This window comes from Thrips palmi, unplaced genomic scaffold, assembly GCF_012932325.1.
Source record: "Thrips palmi isolate BJ-2018 unplaced genomic scaffold, TpBJ-2018v1 HiC_scaffold_16, whole genome shotgun sequence".
Lineage (NCBI taxonomy): Eukaryota > Metazoa > Arthropoda > Insecta > Thysanoptera > Thripidae > Thrips > Thrips palmi.
The window spans coordinates 10,359,034-10,379,875 of NW_023144625.1; the positions used below are offsets into that span (position 1 = coordinate 10,359,034).

Consider the following 20,842-nt stretch of genomic DNA (forward strand, 5'->3'; position numbering starts at 1 on the left):
GGAGCGACTCAGAGTCTGCGCACGCGGGGCACCACGTGTGCAGCGGTGTGTGCGCGCCGAGCGTGTCCGCGGAGGCAGAAGCGAAACGAACGTCACGAACGGCGAGCCCGATCCGAATCCACGAATCCGCGCCATCCGCGCGTCGATTGTCCGTTTTGGTCGACGCCCCCTTCCCATTCTCCTTCTTCTCACAGCTGGACGCCGCACCAGGCCCTGCCCGGCGACCGCGGCCCGCCAAGCTCGGCCCGCCAAGCCTGCTGCTGGTGACGCGACGCGTGACGTCGGCGACGTGCACATGCGCGCACACACAGACGCACACACACACACACACACACACACCACACACACACAAACACACCTGCAGTGACGCGCGGTGACGTCACCGGGACGCCCCCCGGCGACGCGCTGGTGACGCGCTGGCGACGCCGGGGACGTCCTTGTGACGCGACGGCCGCTCGGCGCGAGCGAGGCGGCCGGCTTTTTTCAGGCCCGCCGAGAGCGGATCAGAAAGTCGAAAAGGAAAAATGGAAATGGAAAATCCTTACGTAGACATGTACCTAGCTCCAGCTCCAGCTCGTTGGCATCCTCCGCTATGGTCTCCATGGTGGGGTAACGCTATCATGGCACGGCACCTCATGGCATCCACATGGCTACACGCCACCCCATGTCACACTACTCACACACACGCAAACACGCACAGTCGCGCACCGACAACAACGCAGACGCGCGGCGCGCGCCAAACGCACCGGCTCGCTCCGCGTGCCTCGGCTCGGCTCGGCCCGGGCGTGCTCGGCTCGTCACGGCGCGGTGCGGCGGGCGCGGTGCGGCGGCGCGGCCTCGACTGGCGCGAAAGGCCGAACCGAACCGAAGACCGAAGCGGTTTCGCGGCAAAGCCAGGCGGAGCGGCGAGGCAAGCCCTCGGCAGCGCGGGCAGCGCCAGTGCCGCTCGGACCCGTTCGGAGCGCCTCGGCCGCGCTCGGGCCTTCCCCGCCGCGCCCCGCCCCCTGCCACGCCCCCCCCCCTCGCCGGCATGCCGCAGTGCCGCTAGGTGGCGCCCTGGGCGGCGGGGCTTAGCGCGGTGCGTCACGGTGCGGTACATGACCGTCTTTAAGACTTACCTCCAGCTTAGCGCGGGACGAGGCCCTCTTGCAGGAGCTGGTTCAACTTTGTACGACAAGCGTGCAACCGTTAAGCAGCGACTACAGGGCCAGTTTAGTTTATCAAGACGTAACTTCCACCAGTTGCTCCACCACTCAAACCACGAAAACCAAATTCACGCAAGAGGTTTCCGGCCTTGTCTTGCATTTTCGACTTTAGAAGAGACCTGTCATCGTCGCTTGACAGTCACCAGCGCAGGATAAGTTTCCGTTCACCGAAAACTCAACACTTCTTAACGCTTGCTTGCTACAGAGTAGGCCTAAGCACTTCAAAGGGATGCGTACTTGGCTTGTTTTCGACAGGGTCCCCCCCCCCCTCTCTCTCTCTCCTCGGCCCCGCAGGTACGTCGGTACCGCTGGCACCGCTATCTCCCCAGCAATCTGCGAGATGCTTTTTACGGGGCGTCGTCTCGCCAGACTAGCAAACTGATATGCAGGGCGAGCCGCGCGGCACGGCGGCACGGCGCTGCAGGGGAGACTTTGCCGATAGTGTGCCTGGCGCGAGCTTGGCGCTAGCGCCCTCCGCTTCGCTTGTTCAAATCACTTTATAAAATAAAAAAAGGCGAAAAGAAAACGGCGGGCGAGGCGACTCGGCGTCCGCCGGCGGTGAGAACAGAAAGGGTAAAAACCGACCCCTCCCCGACGACGACGTAAAGCTGACGTAAAACTCGGCATTTTGCTAAACGCGGTCCAGCCAGCCCTCCGCACAGTGGGCCAGAAGACCGGTGGAGGCGGCCAAAACCCCGGACACGTTTTGAGCTCCAGAGTCGCTAAACAGGACTCGAACCGAACGTGTGACTCCACCAATGGATTCCTCGCTCGGAGAGCAATCCATTGGTGGGGTCACACGTTCGGTTCGAGTCCTGTTTAGCGACTCTGGAGCTCAAAACACGTCTAGAGTTTTGGCCGCCTCCGCCGGTCTTCTGGCCCACTGTGCTCCGGCCAGGCAGGCAGCCAAGGCGGACTGAGCGCTACCCCTCTCCCTAGCGGCGGCTCTTGGGTCTTAAAACCCTGAAACCGAAGCCCAGCGACCCAGCGGCGCAGCGCAGGACCGCAGTGGCGGCAGTGGCGCAGCCCAGCGCAGCCCAGCGCAGCCCTGGCCCGCGCAATTAATCTTATCCAGGGAGAAGGGGGAGGGGGCCGGCAAAGCGGTGATGAATGGTGCGGCCAATAACGAGCAGCCGTGTCAGGGAGCAAGCACACCGAACCATTACACTAAGCACGCGCCGCGCGCACACACACACAGACGCTCACAGACACACGCAGACACGCGCAGACAGGTTGAAGGGGCGCAGAGGCAATAAAAATGGTGTCGAAACACGGCGCGGGTTGATTGAATGTTGAATAACGATGCCCTTCCAGGACCCTCCAGGACCCTGAGGACCCTCCAGGACCCTGAGGACCCTCCAGGACCCTGAGGACCCTCCAGGACCCTGAGAACCCTCCAGGACCCTGAGGACCCTCCAGGACCCTGAGGACCCTCCAGGACCCTGAGGACCCTCCAGGACCCTGAGGACCCTCCAGGACCCTGAGGACCCTCCAGGACCCTGAGGACCCTCCAGGACCCTGAGGACCCTTAAGGAGTAACTGGGACCTTCTCCAGGATCTAGATGGCTCTCCAGGATTATCCATGAACCTCCCTCGGACTCTCCAGGACCCCAAGGACCCTCCAGGGCTCTGTAAGAACTTCTCTAGGACCCTGAGGACCCTCCAGGCTTCTGCAGGAACTTCTACAGAACCCTCCAGGACTATCCATGAACTTCCCCCGGACCAACCAGGATTTTTGCAGGAACTTTTCCAGAACCTTGAGGACGCTGCTCTCGAAGAACATCTCCAGGACCCCGAAAAGGACGCTCCAGGAACTTCTCCAGAACCCTCCAGGACGCTCCAAGACTGCTCCGTCCTCCACAGGGACTGATTGACCCGTAGAACGAGTTAATGGCGTGGCGACGCCATGCCGGCAGCCCAGCACCAGGGCCAGTACATCCGCCGAGACGTCCGAATCTTTTCTTCGCTCCTTTCTCCTGTTCCCGTGAATAATTAATCAGGCCAAGCAGTTATTCTGCACTTTGCCGGTGGATGGGGAGGGAGGCTCCCCGGAGAATAACTTCCGCAGCGCATGGGCAGACCAGGCAGGCCCGGCAAGCCCGGAGCGCGCTCTCCGGATAAATTTTGAAAGAAACAGTGTACGATTGAGGATGAATGATGAATGGAACGGCAAGTCGCGGCACTGTTAACAAAAATCTTGGAAATTTCGAAATATTCAGCAGGAAAACAAATGTCTCCGATCGCCGATCGCGCGGCGTTGTATTTCTGGCAGTGGGCGCGTCGGCCGCGTCCGCGCCTCCGAACCAACCAAAATCCCGATCGACCAATCCGCGTGCCAGCACTGGCCATGGGAGACACGCGTGCCGCGCCGTGTCCGTGCCTCGTGGTCGTTCGCGTGAGAGCGTGGGCCAAATAGGGCGGCAAGCCAAACTGACCACCACCGGCCAGTCCACACGTGGCCTGACCCACATCGCTTCCCTCCCTGTGTGAGTGTCTGTGTGTGTGTGCGTCTCTCTGTCTGTGTGAGCATGTCCCACTGTCTGTGCCTGTGTGCGTGTCGCCCCATTACGCTAAGTTACTCCCGTGCGCATGCCGTATCATTCAGCGAGGCGTGCCCTGGGCGTGCCGGGGGTTCAAATCCCGCCGCGCTCAGCCGGGCAACGCGCGGCTAGCTGGAAATTTTTGTTTTTAAATATTTTATTCCGGACTGTGTCGTTTTATTTAGTCGCAATTATACACTGGGCCCATTACAGCCAGCGGCCCCGTCCCCGTGGTTGCCCCCGCGGTTTGCCCCGCGATGGAGTGGCGGAGAGTGGCGCGGGGCGGGGCGGGGCGGGGCGGGGCGGGGCGCGCTCGACGAGCGGAGCGGAGCGAGCGGAGCCAAGTTGTTGTATGGCAGCGGCGCGTTTGTCACGCCACACACACATACACGCGCACACACACACACACACGCACGCACGCACAGTGTGGCCAAGGCAGGCAGGACCTTAGCGACTCAGTGTGCCACGGCACTGCCACGGCACTGCCACGCGGGCAGGGGGTGTGTTTAGGGGGATCAGCGGCCCCGCGGACTTACGCAGCAGCGAGGCCCAGGGCCCCTGGCCCAGGGGGTTGTGGGGGGTTTGGGTTGACGGGAAAGGTGGAAACGGGGTGGGAGGGGCGGGGAGAAGCAAGACAGGCGACCGGGCCGGCGGGCGGCAGTGCCGCGGCAGTGGATCTGTCAGCAGAAAAGCCTATAAATCATAGTGGAAGTGGAGCCCGGGCCGGCCAGACCCGCGGCGCTGGCTGGGTTGCTTCCGCGCCGAGTGGGCCCCAGAGCTCTGCAAACCGTCGCAACTTTTCTCCCGCCGTCTCTCCGCTCCCGTACCTCCTCCTCAAGGGCGTCGTCGTGGAGGACTGGCGGGAGGTGCGAGGACGGAGCGAACTGCCGGCGCGGCCTCACCGCCATGTCGCCTCGCAGCGGCAGAGCGCCCGACGACGCGAGGCTAGGCAACCCGCGGGGCGGCTCCGCCGGGCTGGCTGCCGGCCGAGCCTCGTCGGGCGCTCTCCACCACAACAGCACTGCCCGTGCGGGACCTGGGGGCTCCGGAATAAAGCCTCCTTGACAGGTGTTCGGGTTCAAATCCCTCGGAAGCCTTCTTTTACCCAGTCCAGGCCCGCAGCCCGGCCCGGCCCGGCCCGGCCCGGCCCGGCCGTCACTCAGAGCGACGGCGCATCGGCAGTTTCCAACCCACGGCCAATCGCCCGATTCGCTCTGTCTCTCTCACACTCGTAGGGTGTCCCGTATGGGTGCGAGAGAGACAGCGACGAAACACTGCGCGGAATCAGGCTGCACCAACGGAACGGCCAACCCTCGCCGCCAGAGTACGCCCCGTCCCGTCCCGCCCCGCAGCCCCGCCTGTATCGGTAGTCGCAGCGGAAATGACGAGGCGATAAAACGGTGTTGACATCCGGGTCGAACTTTACGGCCTCGTGCTTGCGCGGCGCGGGGGGCGGGGCAGGGCGGGGCAGGGCGGGGCAGGGCGGGGCGGTTCTGGATGTAGGGGCGGCGTTAGGGGCGGTGCTCGCGAGCTCACGCTACGCGCTACGCACAGGCAGGCACCCCGCCTTCGGCCTGCCTCGGCCTGCCTCGGCCTGCCTCGGCCTGCCTCGGCCTGCTTAGGCAGAATAATGCATGAAGGGAACTGCGACCGAACGGCGGACGGCGGCAATCACCCGAACACGGCACGCCCCGCCCCGCCCCGCCCCGCCCCGCCGCCCGCCCCCCGCCCCGCCCAGGCACGTCTTGGCTCCCACAGCACTGTACTCACTCATCGTGTAGCCGAACTCGTCCTCCTCCTCGGGGTCGTTGGCGATCTCGTCCTTGCTCCGCTTCACTGCTCCGGCACTCGCTCTGGATATCTGCGGGCAGCACCAGCACCTCCGTCACGGCCTTGCTCCCAGTCACGTGCCCAGCCAGGGCCTCTAGCCCGGCAGACTCATTCCGAGAGTCGGATTCGTCGCTCGGCCTCTCTCGCACTCATGCGGAGTCCCGTACGGGCAGCAGGCATCGAAGACAGCGCCGCTCACCTCCTTGCCCTTCTTGGTGTAGATGCGTCCCTCCATGTCCCGGGTGTCCTCGTCGTCGTCGGAGTCCTCCTCGCTGGAGGAGGCGGCGGCCGGCTTGGCGGCTGGCTTGGCGGCGGCGGCCGGCGTCAGACCCGTCCCCGTCGTCGCCGTCCCCGGCGCCTTGGTAGCGGCACGCACGTCGCTCGCAGGCGCCTACGAAGCGGTAACACAAAAAGACAGTGAAAAAAAAAACTAAAAAAAAGGGGGACAGAAAACAAAAAAACGAATGGCACGGAGCGCAAGGCCGTCAGACCAAGACAAAAGCCGGCGGCTCGACTAAGCAAGCTTTTGTTGCGAGGCGAATCGCTCCGATTCAGCTGGCGGCTTGCTTCGCTTGCTTTGTGTGCAGCCGGAATCAAGTAGAAGCGAGGTTTTTATGGTTTTTTCCTCTGCGTTTTCTCTCTCGTTTTCAACTCCTTTTTTTGGCCACTGTAAGGAGCTCGCGGTGCAAGGCGGCGTCCTTGGCCTCAGAGAAAACAGGGCGGAAAGTAAGCTCCAGACGTGTACGGACTAAAGGACACATTTCCTCTTTCATGGCGAGGCCCTCTGTGAGTGCGAGAGAGACGCACACACACAGACAGCGTCTCCGGGAAAATATTTCACTCCGCCGCCCCGCGCCATGGCTCCACCACTGTCAGGTGGCGGCCGCGAGACGAACACGGACGCAGCGCTGGTAAAAGCGTCGCTATTTTAGTGCAAAGGAGCGCCGCGCCGGCGACACTGCCTGGGAAACCGGCGAAGCGGACACACTTTCGGATTGAGGGCGCGAAAGGGCGCACATTTTTCACGTTCAACTCGGAGCCAACTGCAACAAAGTCTCCGACGGCGGCGGCGGACTGCAGGCTGCTTCCGAGAGTCGTTTTGGTCGCTCTGTCTCTCTCGCACTCGTGGGGTGTCCCGTAAACGAGCGAGAGAGACAGAGCGACGAAAACGACCCTCGGAATCAGCCTGCCGGTTGTTGTCGTCGCCAAATGGAAACGCGGCGCCCCTTAAATCCCAGTGGCGAGGCGGAGCGAGGTGCAAACAAGGAGCCCGACGTGACTTTTGCAGCGTCGCGTCGCCGCGCGGGCTTAAGCGAGATTTGAGATTTAAAGGTCGGCGACAAAATTCAAATTACAAGCCGGGGCCGTTTTATGCAACGGCCGTGGCGGCGGGGCGGGCCTGGCCGGGCCCGGCCTGCGCTGTGCTACGGTGTGCTGGCGAGGTAACAATGGGGGGCATTAAGTATTCCAGGCGTTCCGGCGTTCCACGCTTTCCACGCTCTCCGCGGCCTTCAGCGCCTTCAGCGCCTTCAGCCACTTTGGCCGCTGTCAGCGCGGCTTTCAGGGGCAGCGCTCTTTCAGCGCTCTTTTAGCGCTCCTCCAGCGCGCGCGCCGCCTGCACCAGCAGCGCCAGCAGCGCACAGTGGGCCAGAAGACCGCGGTGCAGGCGGCCAAAACCCTGGACGCGTTTTGAGCTCCAGAGTCGCTAAATGGGGCTCGAACCGAACGTGTGACCCCACCAATGGATTCCTCGTTCGGAAAGCAATCCATCGGTGGGATCACACGTTCGGTTCGAGTCCCATTCAGCGACGCTAGAGCTCAAAACGCGTCTGGGATTTTGTCCGCCTCCACCGGTCTTCCGGCCCACTGTGCAGCGCCAGCAGCCGGCCGAACAACGCGCTCGTCGCCCCGTCTCTGTCGCTCTCGCGAGGCCTTTCCGTAGAGTGCGAGTGAGACGGAGCGAGGCGTTCGGCAGCAGCCGGCACAGGCGGACGCAGCGCGATAGTGAACTTCTGCTTTAGTTGGCGCACCTGCAAGACTTGGCGCGAGTGCGCGGCGGGCCGCCCGCGGTACAAAAGGGCCGCGGGGCGTGGAGGGGGAGGGGAGGGGGGACGGGGACCCGAAGGGGAAGGAAGCCTTTGTCTTCACACTCGCTTTGGCCCTTGCACCAGGGCCCCACTAGGGCCTGCTAGGGCCCACGTCCAAGTTGGGCAATTACATGACAGTGCTTATGTTGTGCCGGACCAGCTAGGCTGGGGTAGGCACTGTCTGTCAGCCTGTCTGTCTGTTTGTCTGTCTGGTTGTCTGTCAGGTTGTATGTTTTTCCGTCCGACTGTCTGTCCGTCCTCCACTCGTCGCGGCGCGGAGATTGTCATCTGGCGGCACTCTGGCGTCGAAAAAAGGAAAAAGCAGTACGGACGGTCAATAAAAGCAGGCCGGGCGCGTCGCCCCTGTGGGGCTGGCGGGCGCCTGACCGTAACAGGGACAACTTGGGGGTCTTGGAGGGGTCAAAGTGTACCTCTGAGGGCGAGCGCGGCGAGGCGGCGCTCTTGGAGTTGGTCCTGGTTACTGCTGGGCCGCCGGGGCCGGGCCCTGGGCCTGGGAACCCCTTGGGGGCCCCGGCGGCCCCGGCGGCCCCTGTGCCGGGCCCTGGCCCCCCTGGGCCCCCTGGGCTGGCGGCGCCGCTGGCGGGGGGCTGTGGGGCGGCGCGTCGCAGGGAGCCCTGGGATGATCCCACGCTGGCCAGGCTTCCGCGGGCAGGTCCTGTGCAGGAGGCGTGGGGCGCATGACTCGGGAGCGGAGCGGCCCCGCTCTGCAACGGCAACACAAGCGCTAGACCACTCCAACCACACGCCACACGCGCAGCCACGGCGCAGCCGCGCACGCTAGAGAGGGCTGCCGGCACAAATTAAAAGAATTACGACCCAAAAAAAAGGAGAAAAAAAGTGTCAAGTAGGATTAGAACCCGCCGGCTCAGGCCGTCGGTCCCACTATTTAATGACCTCGGCTACGGCGAGAGGGTTTTATATACAAGTGCGTACGCAGCCCTCTCCGTTGAGTCCGCAACGAAGGGGACGTTCAGAAATGCGCTTAAAAAAAAAGATATATTACTGTCGTCCAAGTTTACAGCAGCTGCGCGTATTACAGTTATAATTGATGTGTACATTCTACGACTAAGATACAAAGTGCTAAAAGTGGGCGAATTCTGAACGCCGCCCTTCTCAGAAACAAAAACACAACAAAATCATGGAAGCAAAATGAAAATGGCAACCCAACGCAAGGCTTTCGTTTCAACACAATTGGACAATGTTCTAAACCAAACCACACCAAGCGTCGCCAGACTCTAACTGGCTGCAGCAGAAAGTCTAAAGTGACTGCAAGAAGAGGTGAAGTAGTACGAAGTGTCGTTCATATTTACATTACAGTCTCAACGCCGTGCACTCTGTCTTTATACCGACACAATCCAAGGAGGGGCGACACGGACCCCGGTACAGAGAAACAAGAGTCATCTTCAAAGATCTCAAGAGGGAAAGCCATGCTTGGTTTCACAAAACAGTATACATCGTCATGACAACGTGGGGGGTATGTACGTGACTTGGACGTTACAACGCAACAGTCATGCCGGATTCATTGTCACAGTGACCTAGACAAAATGCTCACTTTCCAACCAAAATAGGATGACCCGCAAGTACGTGGTGGTGGGCTACAGAAAAAGAGGCGCGAACGACGACGGGAGGCGCCTCGGCAAAATTCAAAAGACTCAACCAAGTGTGACGTTCAATGGAGTGGGGTGTCTAAGACGGACAAGCTTTCGAACACCATGCTTGGGGTGCAGGCTCAGCCACCCCGTGGGGCATACACTGGGAGTAATTACCCGTCGCTAGCAAGGCCACGGCCTTGACCTTGGGCTTGACCTTGGGCTTGACCTTGGGCTTGACCTTGGGCTTGGCCTTGGGCTTGGCCTCGGCCACCACCTTGTGCCTGGCCTCGGCCTCCAGGCGGACCAGGACGCTGGGCTAAGTTCCCAGTTATCGAATCCGCGAGGCCGGTGGAGTGGTTAATTTTCAACACACATTGCATTTCCATGTAGAAGAGACAGAAGATTGTGGGGGAAGGAAAGATACAAGGACGTCACATCTTTTTAATTCCATTTCCCTTGTGGGAAACTTTCGCTTGATTTTTTTTTCAGTTTGTCAAGACAAAACTAACGAGACAATGACTGCTTTGTCTGTCTCCCTCATCCCCTCCCCGAGTTCCTCTTCCGCGTTGTCTACCCCCAGCTAGCGCGCCTTTTCCCGTTTTTGTGGTGGAGTGTCTGTCTGGCCTGCGGTACTCACCCACTGTATGAGGGACTGCACCAGGAAGTGGACGGGGTTGCCGGCGGCGCGGATCACCTCCACGGCGCGGTCGTGGCTGGCGGACCGGAGGTCCATGCCGTCCACCTCCAGGATGCGGTCGCCCGTCTGCAAAGCCGAAGACATTGTGGAGGGTGGCGTCGCGTCGCGTGGATACCCCGTGCGCGGCAGGGGGTAGCGCCGCGCCGCCCCGCGGACTCCAACTGCAGGGTGGTTGTGGCGATACCCCCCGCCGCCGGCCGTTCGGGAACCCGAATGCGGTTTCAGCAGAAAACGCGCGTCGATCAAGGTCGCCAAGATCGCGCGCGAGAGTAAGAGAGACAAAGCGACGCCTCCCGGCTAAAGAGGCCTATCCTTTTCATTAGGTTAAAGATGGGTCTCTTTTGATGGGAGGCTCTGGTCGAAATGGTTTTCTGCTCACCTTAAGCTCCTGCGTCCTGCCGGCCGGGCTCTGCGCCAGGACGTTCTTGATGAAGATGCCGGTGATTGAGGAGCTGCTGTCGGGGCCGGCGTTGTAGAGGTCGACCTGGACGGAACGAGTCGTGCGGGGTTAGCAGTGTGCGAGAGAGACAGAGCGACGAAAGGCCGCAAACGCTGTCTCTCGCTTTCTTAAGGGACGCCTCATGAATAGGAGAGAAACAGCAGACAGATTTCAGAGAGTCTTTTCCGCCGCCCTGTCTCTCTCCCACGCATGGGGCGTCCCGTGTAGGTGGGCGAGAGACAGAGCGACGAAAACGACCAAGGCTTGGGGCCTTGGCGCCCACCTTGCCGCCCACGATGCTGATGCCCAGGCTGGAGTCGTGCTCGCGCCGCACCGCCACGATCCTCTCCGGCCCCCACCGCTTGGCCAGCAGGATGGCGGAGGCCTGGTGGTCCTGGTGGCCGGCGTGGCCCTGGGGCTGCGACACCGTCATGTCGGCGGCCTGTTCCGGCGCCTGGTCCGAGGGCTCCCACACGCGCACGTGCGGCACGGGCGACACGGAGCTGTAGCGCCGCTCGTGGGACCGCGCCGGTTTCTCGACCTGCACAGGCAGAAGGACAAGTCAGCAGTTAGCGAGTTGGCGTCACCCAAGCCGCCTGAAAGGTAAAGCCGCCCTTTGCCCCTGGAAGTAGGCGATTTCTGCGACATCGCTCCCCCTCCCGAACCCCTTCCCGGATCCGCCCCTGGCTAGCGCCGATGCAAAAGGGCTTCAGCGCGGAGATTCGAACCCGCGACTCACCTGGAGGCTCACGCGCCGACTGGTGGCGCTGGCGGCTGGCCGCAGCCGGTCATCGTGGTCGAGGGCGTCGAGCGCGTCGGGCGACGGCGAGGTGCCGACGACGGGGAACTCCTGGACGGGGAGGCTGCGCAGGCTGCGCGCGCTCAGCACGGGCGAGCGCTCCGCCGGCGACGTGCCAACCGAGGGGAGCTCGGTCTGGCCGACGGCCGGGCAGATGTCGTCCCGGAGGCGCAGGAGCTCCTCGTTGAGGCTCTCCTCGGAGGAGAGCTGGAACTCCTTGCCGACCACGTGCGCGTACAGCGGCGTGGACGTCGGCTTGAGCGGCGCGGTCGGGTACTCTGGTTCGGACTCCGGCAGCGACTCGGCCTCCGCGAGGAGTTCTTCGGGTGGCGGCGGGAGCGGCGACGGCCCGGGCGGTTCGTCCGGCGGCGGTGGCGGCTCCGGGTCCTCGTCGGGTGCAGGCGGTTCCGGCGGCTCTTCAAGGAGGTCGCCCGAGCTCTCGCTGGCGCTGCGCGTCCGCGCGTCCGGCCCGCCCTCGTGGATGTACGGCGAGCTGCGCAAATACGGACACGTGAGGCAGAGAAAAAGCAACGGCGGCCGGGATTCGAACCCATGACCTCCCGGGCCCTCCTCGGCGCGACGCACATTGCGCCAGAAGACCGGTTGGGGCGGCCAAAATTCTTGACGCGTTTTGAGCCCCAGATTCGCCAAACAGGACTCGACCCAAACGTGAGAGACCACCAACGGATTGCACTCCGATCGAGGAATCCATTGATGTGGTCGCACATTTGGTTCGAGTCCCATTTAGCGACCCTGGAGCCCAAAACGCGTGGAGAATTTTGGCTGCCCGAACCGGTCTTCTGGCACAATGTGCGATGCCAGCAGAGGAACGCCCTGCCAACGAAGAGGGGGCCGCGGGACGAACCCCGTCCACTTTCGTGAAGCCAAGTCAAGTTTGCGTAATCATGTTTCTGTTTCATTAGCCTTATGGGGATTAATAATTTAGGGAAATGGGCTGGCTGGTATTAACGTAATGTCAAAGTTGGCTGCCTTAATTTGTTTAAATAATCTAGTTTAGAATGCGGCGTGTGACGAAATTAATTAGAGATGAGTCAGAAAAGACTAAGACGCTAAATTATCGTACCAAAGAGACTACTTAGGTAGATATAGTAGAGAGAATGAAAGCTGGATAAAACTAGATCTGAGAAGCTTATCTCCCGATGCACCGCCCCTTTGAAACAACAACAGCTTGGTGCAGCATCGACTGTACAGCAGGCCGATTCCGAACTTTCGTCGCTGCTTCCCACTCACTCACTGTTAAAAAATTCCGTACTTTTGTACGGAAATGGTACAGAAAAATATAGTACGGAGGTACGGAGAAAAGTACGGAACGTTCCGTACTTGCTCCATATGAACCCATGCAAATGGTTACGGAAAAAAAGTAGGGAACGTTCCGTAGTTGGCAAGTACGGACGTTCCAGGCAAATTATTGACCAGACATGTTCCGTACTTTTTCCGTACTTTTTTCTTACAGTGCTCCTGGGAGACGCCCCCGTTGGGTGCGAGGGAGACAGCGACAAAGCCCGGAAGCAGCCAGCAGACGGGGTCGGGGAGATAGTCTAGCTGTGAGCGAGAAGCGGCGAGTCACTTACCGGTAGTACTCAGGAAAGATCCTGGCGAGCACCAAACAGAAGGAGGAGCGATAGCGTGAGAAACAAGCATTAGAACCTACCCCGTGAATCATCGACACAGCTCTGGGGCTCGCTGGGAGTGGAGTGGGGTGCTTGGGTGCTCTTAGTTTTCTTGTTCCCGGCTCGGGTGTCCAACTTCCCTTTCAGCGGATTACCCCCGGAAAGACTCGTGGGACCTGTACATCATTTTAACCCCGGATCCCATTTTTTTTTGTTTTGTTTTCAAACAATGATAAGCAAACGAACAGTCAAGCCACGTCCAAGTTCCTACACACACACTAGAGGGCACTTTCAGTCTGCCAACGCTAGTTAGTCATGCCACAAGGGAGTCAAAGAAAACCGATTGGCAACACTGCGAGGCTAAAGCGCACAGCCGCGCCGGCCACAGGCGGCACCACAGCGCACCCAGTGGCAAGCTCGCCAAACACGGAGACTTGGCCACGCACACTGTAAGCAGCTCATCGCCGGACCGGCGGATACGTCTCCATTTCTTTTTAAAGCTTGTTTTTTTTTTAAATTTTATTTGCGGTTTTAAATAAAATCTGGAAGTGAAAGGGCGGGAGGGGACTGAAGCGTGGGAAAGGGGCGTGGCGCAGGCAGCCATGCATGTTCATCTACATCAAAACATAGTCACCTTGTTTGGCTAAACCTAAAGGTGGTTCAAGTGCAGGGCCAGACCGAGATCTGCATGCAGTAGAAAAACGCTAAGAAAACAAAAAAGAAACGTTCACGTCAGCCAGAAATAAAGCAAACTTAAATTCAACATAAAAGAAATTTGCACTGACTTAAATGTCTAAAAGTTTGGTCAATGGTTGAATTGAGACGCCAACACAGTAAAATGCGACACAGACATAAGCAGGTTGTTGTTACATGTACACGTCTCCGCGGCCGCTTGGCATAAAGTCATCCCGGAAGTGGACTAACATGCAGAGGGAACCCCAACGGTTTTACAGTTTCAACTCCCGAACACGAATTTATTTTATGCTTCCAACTAAGTAATATCAGAGAGAAAGAATGACTACTTGTGGTGAAAATGTTGTCAAGACAGTGCGTTTCACCCTGTAGCGAGTATCAGGCCTGCGCAACTTTGTATCATTGCACAGAAATAAACAGGTGCTAGGCGGAAAACCCGCAATACATGTTGCGTCAAGCCTGTACACGCTTTACAACACTGCATGATGCAAGTTTAAGTGCCTACAACAGTGTCAAAACAGAAAAAGAAAAAAACAAATCTAAAATATCGCTAACGTTCAAAAAATACACGGTTATAGAGTAATTATTTATCCTGGAGGATAGTTATATGATTTACAGCGTTTTTATTGCCTTCTATGAGCACAAGGAGTTTAGAAAATTAAAAGACATATTCGTCAAATTTTTAACGTTTTTTGGTTGATTTTTTGTGCAGGTGTCGGCTGGCTTGGCGCTCACCTAGGTGACGGCTGCTTGCTGTGCTTCGGGGGCGGCGTCACGGTGGGCACCTCGGCCAGCGAGCGTCGGTAGGCGGCGGCCGCCTCCCCGGGGATGTACACCACGCTGCGGCACACCAAGCACACACGGCGTGACACAGTGTGACACACACACACGCGCACTCACACACACAAAAAGGCGCGCGCCCGAGCGCATGAAAACGGGCGCCTTGGCGCGGCACTTGCCGGGCGTCGAACCCGCGACACTGCGGTCGAGGGCGCGCCGCCGGCTTCCCGCCGTAGCGGGTTATCACTTTCCCGACCGCACCGCCACTACATAAATCCGGAGCCCCGCCAGCCGCGCCAGCACGCCGATTAACGCGGCAAAAAAATGGAAGCGAGAGAGCGGGGGAGCGAACGGCCGGATAGCTCGGGGATATAGCCGTGACGGACGGCCTGGCCGACGGCCTGGCCGACAGGGCGGTGAATCACGGTTCCCGGTGGCCGCGTCCGCGGGGCACTCCGACGCGTCCGCGACGAGGGTGCCGGCAAGGCGGTGGCGTGGCGGCGCGGGGCGTGGCGGGGCGTGGCGCGCCAGCCGGTCCTACCGCACTCTCGATATTAACCGTGTGCAACGCGAACGGCGCGCACGGCGTGGACGGCTCGGACTAGGTCGCCTCGGCGCAGGTTGCCGGGCGGCCAGGACGGTCTGCGCGCTGCGCTGCGCTGCGCGGGCGGGGCGGCCGCGGGGGCCCCGTCTCCGCGGACCCGCTCCCCGCCCCGCGCCCCGGTCATCCTGTTTACGTAATAAGATTACCCGGCACGGGGCTTCCCACCTGAGAGCGACTCTGAGGCCCCAGTGCGCCAGGGGCGAGCCAGGGGCCACTATAGGACCAGCAGGACTTGGCCGGCGGAGGGCAGGCGTCGCAGTGTACCAGCGTGGTGGTCGTGCGCCGCCGCCGGGCCTCCGGGGCGGCTCTAGAAGCTGGGTAGGCGTGGCGGGGCGTGGCGGGGCGTGGCGGGGCGTGGCGGGGCGTGGCGTGGCGGGCGTGGCGTGGCGGGCGTGGCGGGGCGGGCGGGCGTGGCGGGGCGCGGCCAGGAAAGCCGCTCTGAAGCGGCGAGCAGCTTCGCCTTGCGGGTCGAGCCCTGCGGCGCACGGCGAACACAGTGTTGGCGTGGCCCAGGCCCACCCTGGTAAAATGTCCGCTTTTTCCAGGGTGGGCGAGGGAAACCAGGGCACACTGTTCGCCGTGCGGGGCGTACCCTGGTGGAGCGTACCCTGGGGCAGAGAGGGTCCACCCCGTTGGCCGCCGTTGGCCCATCCGATATCCCAGGGATGTCCCTCGCCTCGCCCCAATCAACGTCTCCCGAGGTACCTCCACCCCCTCTGCGGTCGCCCCTGCCTCGCCCGGCCGCCGGGCCCCGTGCCTCTGAGACACTGGAGATCCTTGCCCCGCCAGGGCCCGTGCCTGGGGCCTGGGGCCGTGCATGCTGCCAGCCCGGCTGATTCCGAACGGGGCGTCCCGTCGCTCTGTCTCTCTCGCACCCATCGGGGCTCGTCACGAGTGCGAGAGAGACAGCCTGCGGGACGCCCCGCGTCCCGTAATGCGAAACACTCATCAATCGAGATGATCGAGAGCATTACGGCGGAACCGCGAGGCAGCACGCGACGCCACACACGCCATCGCGGCGTCGCCACTCACGGCCGAGTGACCTCCCTCCCGGCGCACTGCACTGTGGAGGTCTCTCTCTCTCTCTCTCTCTCTCTCTCTCTCTCTCTCTCTCTCTCTCTCTCTGTCTCTCTCTCTCTCTCTCCGTCTCTCTCTCTCTCTCTCTCTCTCTCTCTCTCTCTCTCTCTCTCTCTCTCTCTCTCTCTCTCTCCCCCTCTCTCTCTCTCTCTCTCTCTCTCTCTCTCTCTCTCTCCCTCTCTCTCTCTCTCTCTCTCTCTCTCTCTCTCTCTCGCACTCGTGGGGCACTTTGTACCGGTGCGAGAGAGACAACCCGACGCACAGTGGGCCAGAAGACCGTCGGAAGCGCCCGAAACTCTAGACGCGTTTTGAGCTCCAGAGTCGCGAAATGGTACTCGAACCGAACGTGTGACCCCACCAATGGATTCCTCGTTCGGAGAGCAATCCATTGGTGGGGTCACACGTTCGGTTCGAGTCGTATTTAGCGACTTCGGAGCTAGAAACGCGTCGCGAGTTTTGGCCGCCTCCGCCGTTCTTCTGGCCCACTGTGCGACGGCCGCACTGTGCGGAATCAGGGGGAGGGGGCGCTGGCGGCGGTGGTACCCACTTGAGGTGCGTGGAGACGAGGTTGGCCCTCTTGAGGATGGCGCGGGCCTGGGCGTTGGTCACGTGGCGCAGGGACTCGTTGTTGACGGACACGACTAGGTCGCCGGGCACCATGCGGCCGTCGCGGTAGGCCGCGCCGCCCGGCACCACGGCCACGACCAGCATGCCGTTGACGCCGCGCCCTACGGAGTCCACGCTCAGCCCTGCAAAGGAAAAGCCATCAGGAAAGTTGGTCGCGAGGAAATTGATTTTTTTTTTCAGTTTGACGCGCTTGGCGGGGACGCGATTCACGTGATTTACGCACCCAAGGGGAGGGAGCCCTTGCGGATCCGGATGTCGATCTCCAGGGAGGTGGGCAGCTGCAGCACGTCCGAGCCCCACACCGCCGCCACCTCCTCGTCCTCCAGGTCGTCGTCGCCGAGGTCGTCGCCCACGGACGGCGTCCGCGTCCGCATGGGCAGTCGCTCGGACGAGGCCACGGGCACCATCAGCTGCGAGGGCGAGGGAGTCAGAGGGAGGCACGCAAATTCAAAACAAACAAAAGCAAATCGAATCAATCGGGCTATGCATCATCCCGAGCGCCGATGGCATGCGACTGTCCTGAAAGAAAAAGAGGTCAGGATACAGCACTCTCCCAGATGTTTCTGTACACGGAACAACCGCTCAGGACAGAAGGACCCAAAGTCGATTTGCCGCGCAGTTCACTCACTCCTTTTACGCTCCGTTCGCCCACAGTTTGATCCTAGGGGTTTTTCACTCCATAGGGAAAATCGCCATGTCAAAGCGCTAAATATGCGTCACCTTACCGCTTTAATGCGGATATGTAAGCGTGAAATAATGGGAGGCGGCGGGCGGAATCGAACCTGTGGCATGCCGGTCGCATGTTGGTGCTCGAGAGCGCACGGCCAGCATCCAATTAACTGGCGAGGGCCCGTGCCCGGCCTCTGCCTTACCTAGCGCGTCGGCGAAACGCCCCGTGGTTTGATCTGACCTGCTCCAGATAAATTGCTGTCTTTGAGAGTGTGGCGACTGACCTGCAGCAGGTCGGCGCTCAGCTCGTCGTCCGTGCTGACGGCGTCGCTGGGGCTGCCGCGCGAACTGGCGGTGGCCCTGCTGCGTCGGCTGCCCTTGCTGCGCCGGCCCCTGGAAGGCCCCCTGCTGGGGCTGCCCGTCACGGGGCTCTTCTTGGCGGGGCTGCCGCCGACGGGGCTGTGGCTGGGACTTCTGCAGGGACTTCGGGGCTGGCTCGTTCGGGCGGGGCTTCGTCGAGGACTCCGTCGAGGACTTCGTCGAGGACTTCGTCGAGGACTTCGGCAGGGACTTCCACAAGGACTGCGGGGCTGGCTCGTCCGGGCGGGACTCCGTCGAGGACTTCGTCGAGGACTACGACAGGGACTTCGGCAGGGGCTTCTGCAGGGACTTCTGCAGGGGCTCCGGGAGTGGGTGCTGCGTCTGGACGATGGGCTGGCCCTGGCGGGACTCCGGCAGGGGCTTCTGGCGGTGCAGGGGCTGCTGCAGGGACTGCCTCCACTGCAAGGGCTGCCGCAGGGACTGCCTCCACTGCAAGGGCTGCCGCAGGGACTCCCGGAGTGCGCGCTGCCGGCGGGACTGCCGGGGCACGGACTCCTGCAGGGGGTGCTCCGGCAGGGGGTTCTCGGAGTGGCGCAGGGACTCCGGCAGGGGCTGGCGCGCTCCGGCTCCAGCTCGGGGTCGTCCCTGAGCGGGCTGTCCCGCGTGGAGCTCCTTCTCCGCTGCCGCGGCCGCGCGTCGCCGCCGAGCTTGCCGACCGAAGTACCCGAAGGGCCCGCAGGGCCAATGTCTATCGGCTCGCTCACGCGCTTCAGCGGGCTGAGCTGCCGCAGGGTGCACACCTCCTTGGTCGCGGCCTGGCCAGCCAGGGCCGCGGGGGAGGGGGCGGGGGAGGGGGTGGGGCTGTCCCCGCGCATGGCGGGGCTGCTTGGGGGGCTGCCCTTGGCGGGGCTGCTTTTGGCGGGGCTACCCTTAACGGGGCTGCTTTTGGCGGGGCTACCCTTGACGGGGCTGGCTTTGGCGGGGCTGCCCTTGGCGGGGCTGGTCCTGCTGGGGCTGGCGGCGGTCGGGCTGGCGGTGGCGGGGCTGTCCGTGCTTCTCCTCCTGGCGGGGCTGGTCCGGCGGGGGCTCTCGGCGGCCGGCTCGGCCACGGGCTCGGCCTTGGCGGGCGCTGGACTGGCCGCGGCGTCGCTGGTCGGCGCGGCCGGCGCACCGTCTGCCGAGGCCGCCGCCGCACTGCCCATGGCACTGCCCATGGCACTGCCCATGGCACTGCCCTCCGACGTGGGAGGGGGGCTCAGGACGTCCGGGCTCAGGAAGGGGAGCGCCGGCGACGACGAAATCTGCGGACACATCAACATGAAGCCGTCAAGTCGAGCGATCCGGAGGAGTCGTCTCGTCGCTCCGTCGCACTCACGGGGCTCTCCGTAAGGGTGCGAGAGAGACAGAGCGACGGACCGATCTCCTCCTCGCCGTCGCCCTGACTCAGGACGAGCAGGACGAGTCGGGGCGACGGCGAGGAGGAGCGGGAAAAGAGCGACTCGGATCCAACTGTCAAAACAACCCCTCGCACAAGAAGGGGCCTCGCCCGGCGGCGTCCTGTCCTGGCTGCCGCCGGCTGCCAATCGCGGGACGCGTTCGCCCGCCTCGGCCCGCCCGTTCGCCAGTCACCGTTTCCCGATGCCGCTTTGGGAGGAGACGGGAATACAGGGCAGCTCGCGGGGAGGCGGGCGAGGCACAGCGGCACGACAATGGCAAGGAGGCGAAGAAAAGTACAAAGTACGCCGCGCCCCGCTTCCAGCGCTCTGGGCGGTGCACAGTGGGCCAGAAGCCGGTGGGGGCGGCCAAAACTCTAGACGCGTTTTGAGATCCAGAGTCGCTAAATGGGACTCGAACCGAACGTGTGACCCCACCAATGGATTGCTCTCCGAACGAGGAGTCCTTTGGTGGGGTCACACGTTCGGTTCGAGTCCCATTTAGCGACTCTGGAGCTCAAACCGCGTCTAGAGTTTTGGCCGCCTCCACCAGCTTCTGGCCCACTGTGCGGTGGCGCCGTGGAAAAGGCGTGTCGCGTTCGCGGCGAGTGTTTGTCCGGGAAAAAGGGGGGGGGAGCCGTTTGCTTAGTGCAATGTCATGTACAAGCGTGTCGCTGCAACGGCGCGAATAAAAATTAGGGCTAATGTATGCGCGTGCGTGTGTTGTTCGTGTGCGCTCGTTACAATGTGTCTATGTTTGGGTGTAGGGAGGGTAGGGGGTAGGGTTTAGGAGCAGGGGAGAGGGAGGGGGGGGGGAGATCTCGGAACAGGGACTGTACAGCGTGGGCGACGGCGAGGGCGGTAGGAAGGAAGGGGGGGGGGAGGGCGGAAAACGCTGAGCGGCATCCCGTGTTGTTGAGCAAGCTGTAATTACATTAAGCCGGCGACCGCGCGCGAGCATCATCGAGCAAGCGAACCGAAGCGCCATCCGCCGCCCTCGTCGGTCGTGCCTGGTCGTGTGTGTGTGTGTGTTGTGTGTGTGTGTGGGAGAAAAGAGAGAGAGAGAGAGTGTGGTGTGTGTGTGAGGGGTGGGGGTGTGTGTGAGTGTGTGTGTGTGGGGTGTGTGTGTGTGTGTGTGTGTGTGTGGGTGTGTGGGTGTGTACATGTGTATCGGTACGCCGAACTCGAACAATACCTCGTTCTCGTTCCTGAAATCGGGCACCACTTCTCATAGCGCGCGATCGGGCAGGTAAAACGCGACTCTGCTTCCGGTGAGTGAGTGAGTATCGATGACGCCCATTCATCAACCCAACAAAAACAACAAAAACAAGAGCAACAAGGGATTTGCTGTTGTTTGTTTGTTGTTTGACGCGCGACGGCAATTATGCTGCCCGCCGTTGTCAGTCGATCTAGCCGACGAGAGCTTAATGAAGGCCCTGGGCGTGGCCCGGCGGCCTGGCAGTCAAGGTGTCGAGTTAGCGCCGCCGGCGGCAGGCTCATTCCGCGAGCTCGCTCTGTCTCTCTCGCGCTCACGGAGCGTGCCGCGGGAGGTGCGAGTGAGAGAGAGCGTCGAGGCACTGTTCGGAATCGGCCTGCGACCGACCATTCCCAAAAACCCTTAAAGCCCAGGGGCCGAGGCCTTGGGTCGAAGGGGGCCCCGCTGCCGGTTGGGGTCGCGCCCGACGCCTTGCCTTGCCAACCCCTCCGCCCCGGCAGAGCCAGCCACCTGTTGATGCCAAAGAAACATCCGTGTGGAAAAACGTAAAAAGTGTGGAGGGTGCAGCACGAGGCGCGAGC

The 20,842-nt window shown here is 61.8% G+C and overlaps 2 protein-coding genes across 2 annotated transcripts in view; both read right to left on the reverse strand.

Annotated features, from left to right (window-relative positions):
* LOC117642994 (multiple PDZ domain protein) overlaps positions 1–11,180 on the reverse strand; it is a 56,878-nt gene extending 45,698 nt beyond the window's left edge. Inside the window, exons 1-7 of the mRNA XM_034381631.1 lie at positions 11,151–11,180; positions 10,695–10,952; positions 10,352–10,456; positions 9,913–10,038; positions 8,250–8,387; positions 5,775–5,885; positions 5,516–5,606 (exon numbers count right to left, since the gene is read on the reverse strand). Of these exons, the coding sequence (XP_034237522.1) occupies positions 5,516–5,606; positions 5,775–5,885; positions 8,250–8,387; positions 9,913–10,038; positions 10,352–10,456; positions 10,695–10,844 (721 nt within the window). The 5' untranslated portion in view covers positions 10,845–10,952; positions 11,151–11,180. The remainder of the gene's footprint in view (positions 1–5,515; positions 5,607–5,774; positions 5,886–8,249; positions 8,388–9,912; positions 10,039–10,351; positions 10,457–10,694; positions 10,953–11,150) is intronic.
* Positions 11,181–11,199: 19 nt separating this feature from the next.
* On the reverse strand, positions 11,200–17,616 carry LOC117642996 (disks large homolog 2-like). The gene is made up of 7 exons (XM_034381632.1): positions 17,576–17,616; positions 16,846–17,032; positions 16,543–16,744; positions 14,270–14,374; positions 12,803–12,823; positions 11,294–11,703; positions 11,200–11,261 (listed from the first exon to the last, which is right to left on the reverse strand). The coding sequence occupies exons 2-7, from the start codon at positions 17,027–17,029 to the stop codon at positions 11,200–11,202; spliced, it is 984 nt and encodes a 327-aa protein (XP_034237523.1). The 5' UTR covers positions 17,030–17,032; positions 17,576–17,616.
* Positions 17,617–20,842: the final 3,226 nt, after the last annotated feature.

Bases quoted from the DNA above. Each gene is read 5' to 3' on its own strand.
- LOC117642996 (XM_034381632.1), bottom strand. From the start codon at position 17,029: ATGGTGCCCGTGGCCTCGTCCGAGCGACTGCCCATGCGGACGCGGACG. The intron at 14,375-16,542 runs GTGGGTACCACC...GGTGTGCCGCAG, and splicing joins CTCGTCTCCACGCACCTCAA to CGTGGTGTACATCCCCGGGG. The intron at 12,824-14,269 runs GTGAGCGCCAAG...GGTGCTCGCCAG, and splicing joins AGCAAGCAGCCGTCACCTAG to GATCTTTCCTGAGTACTACC.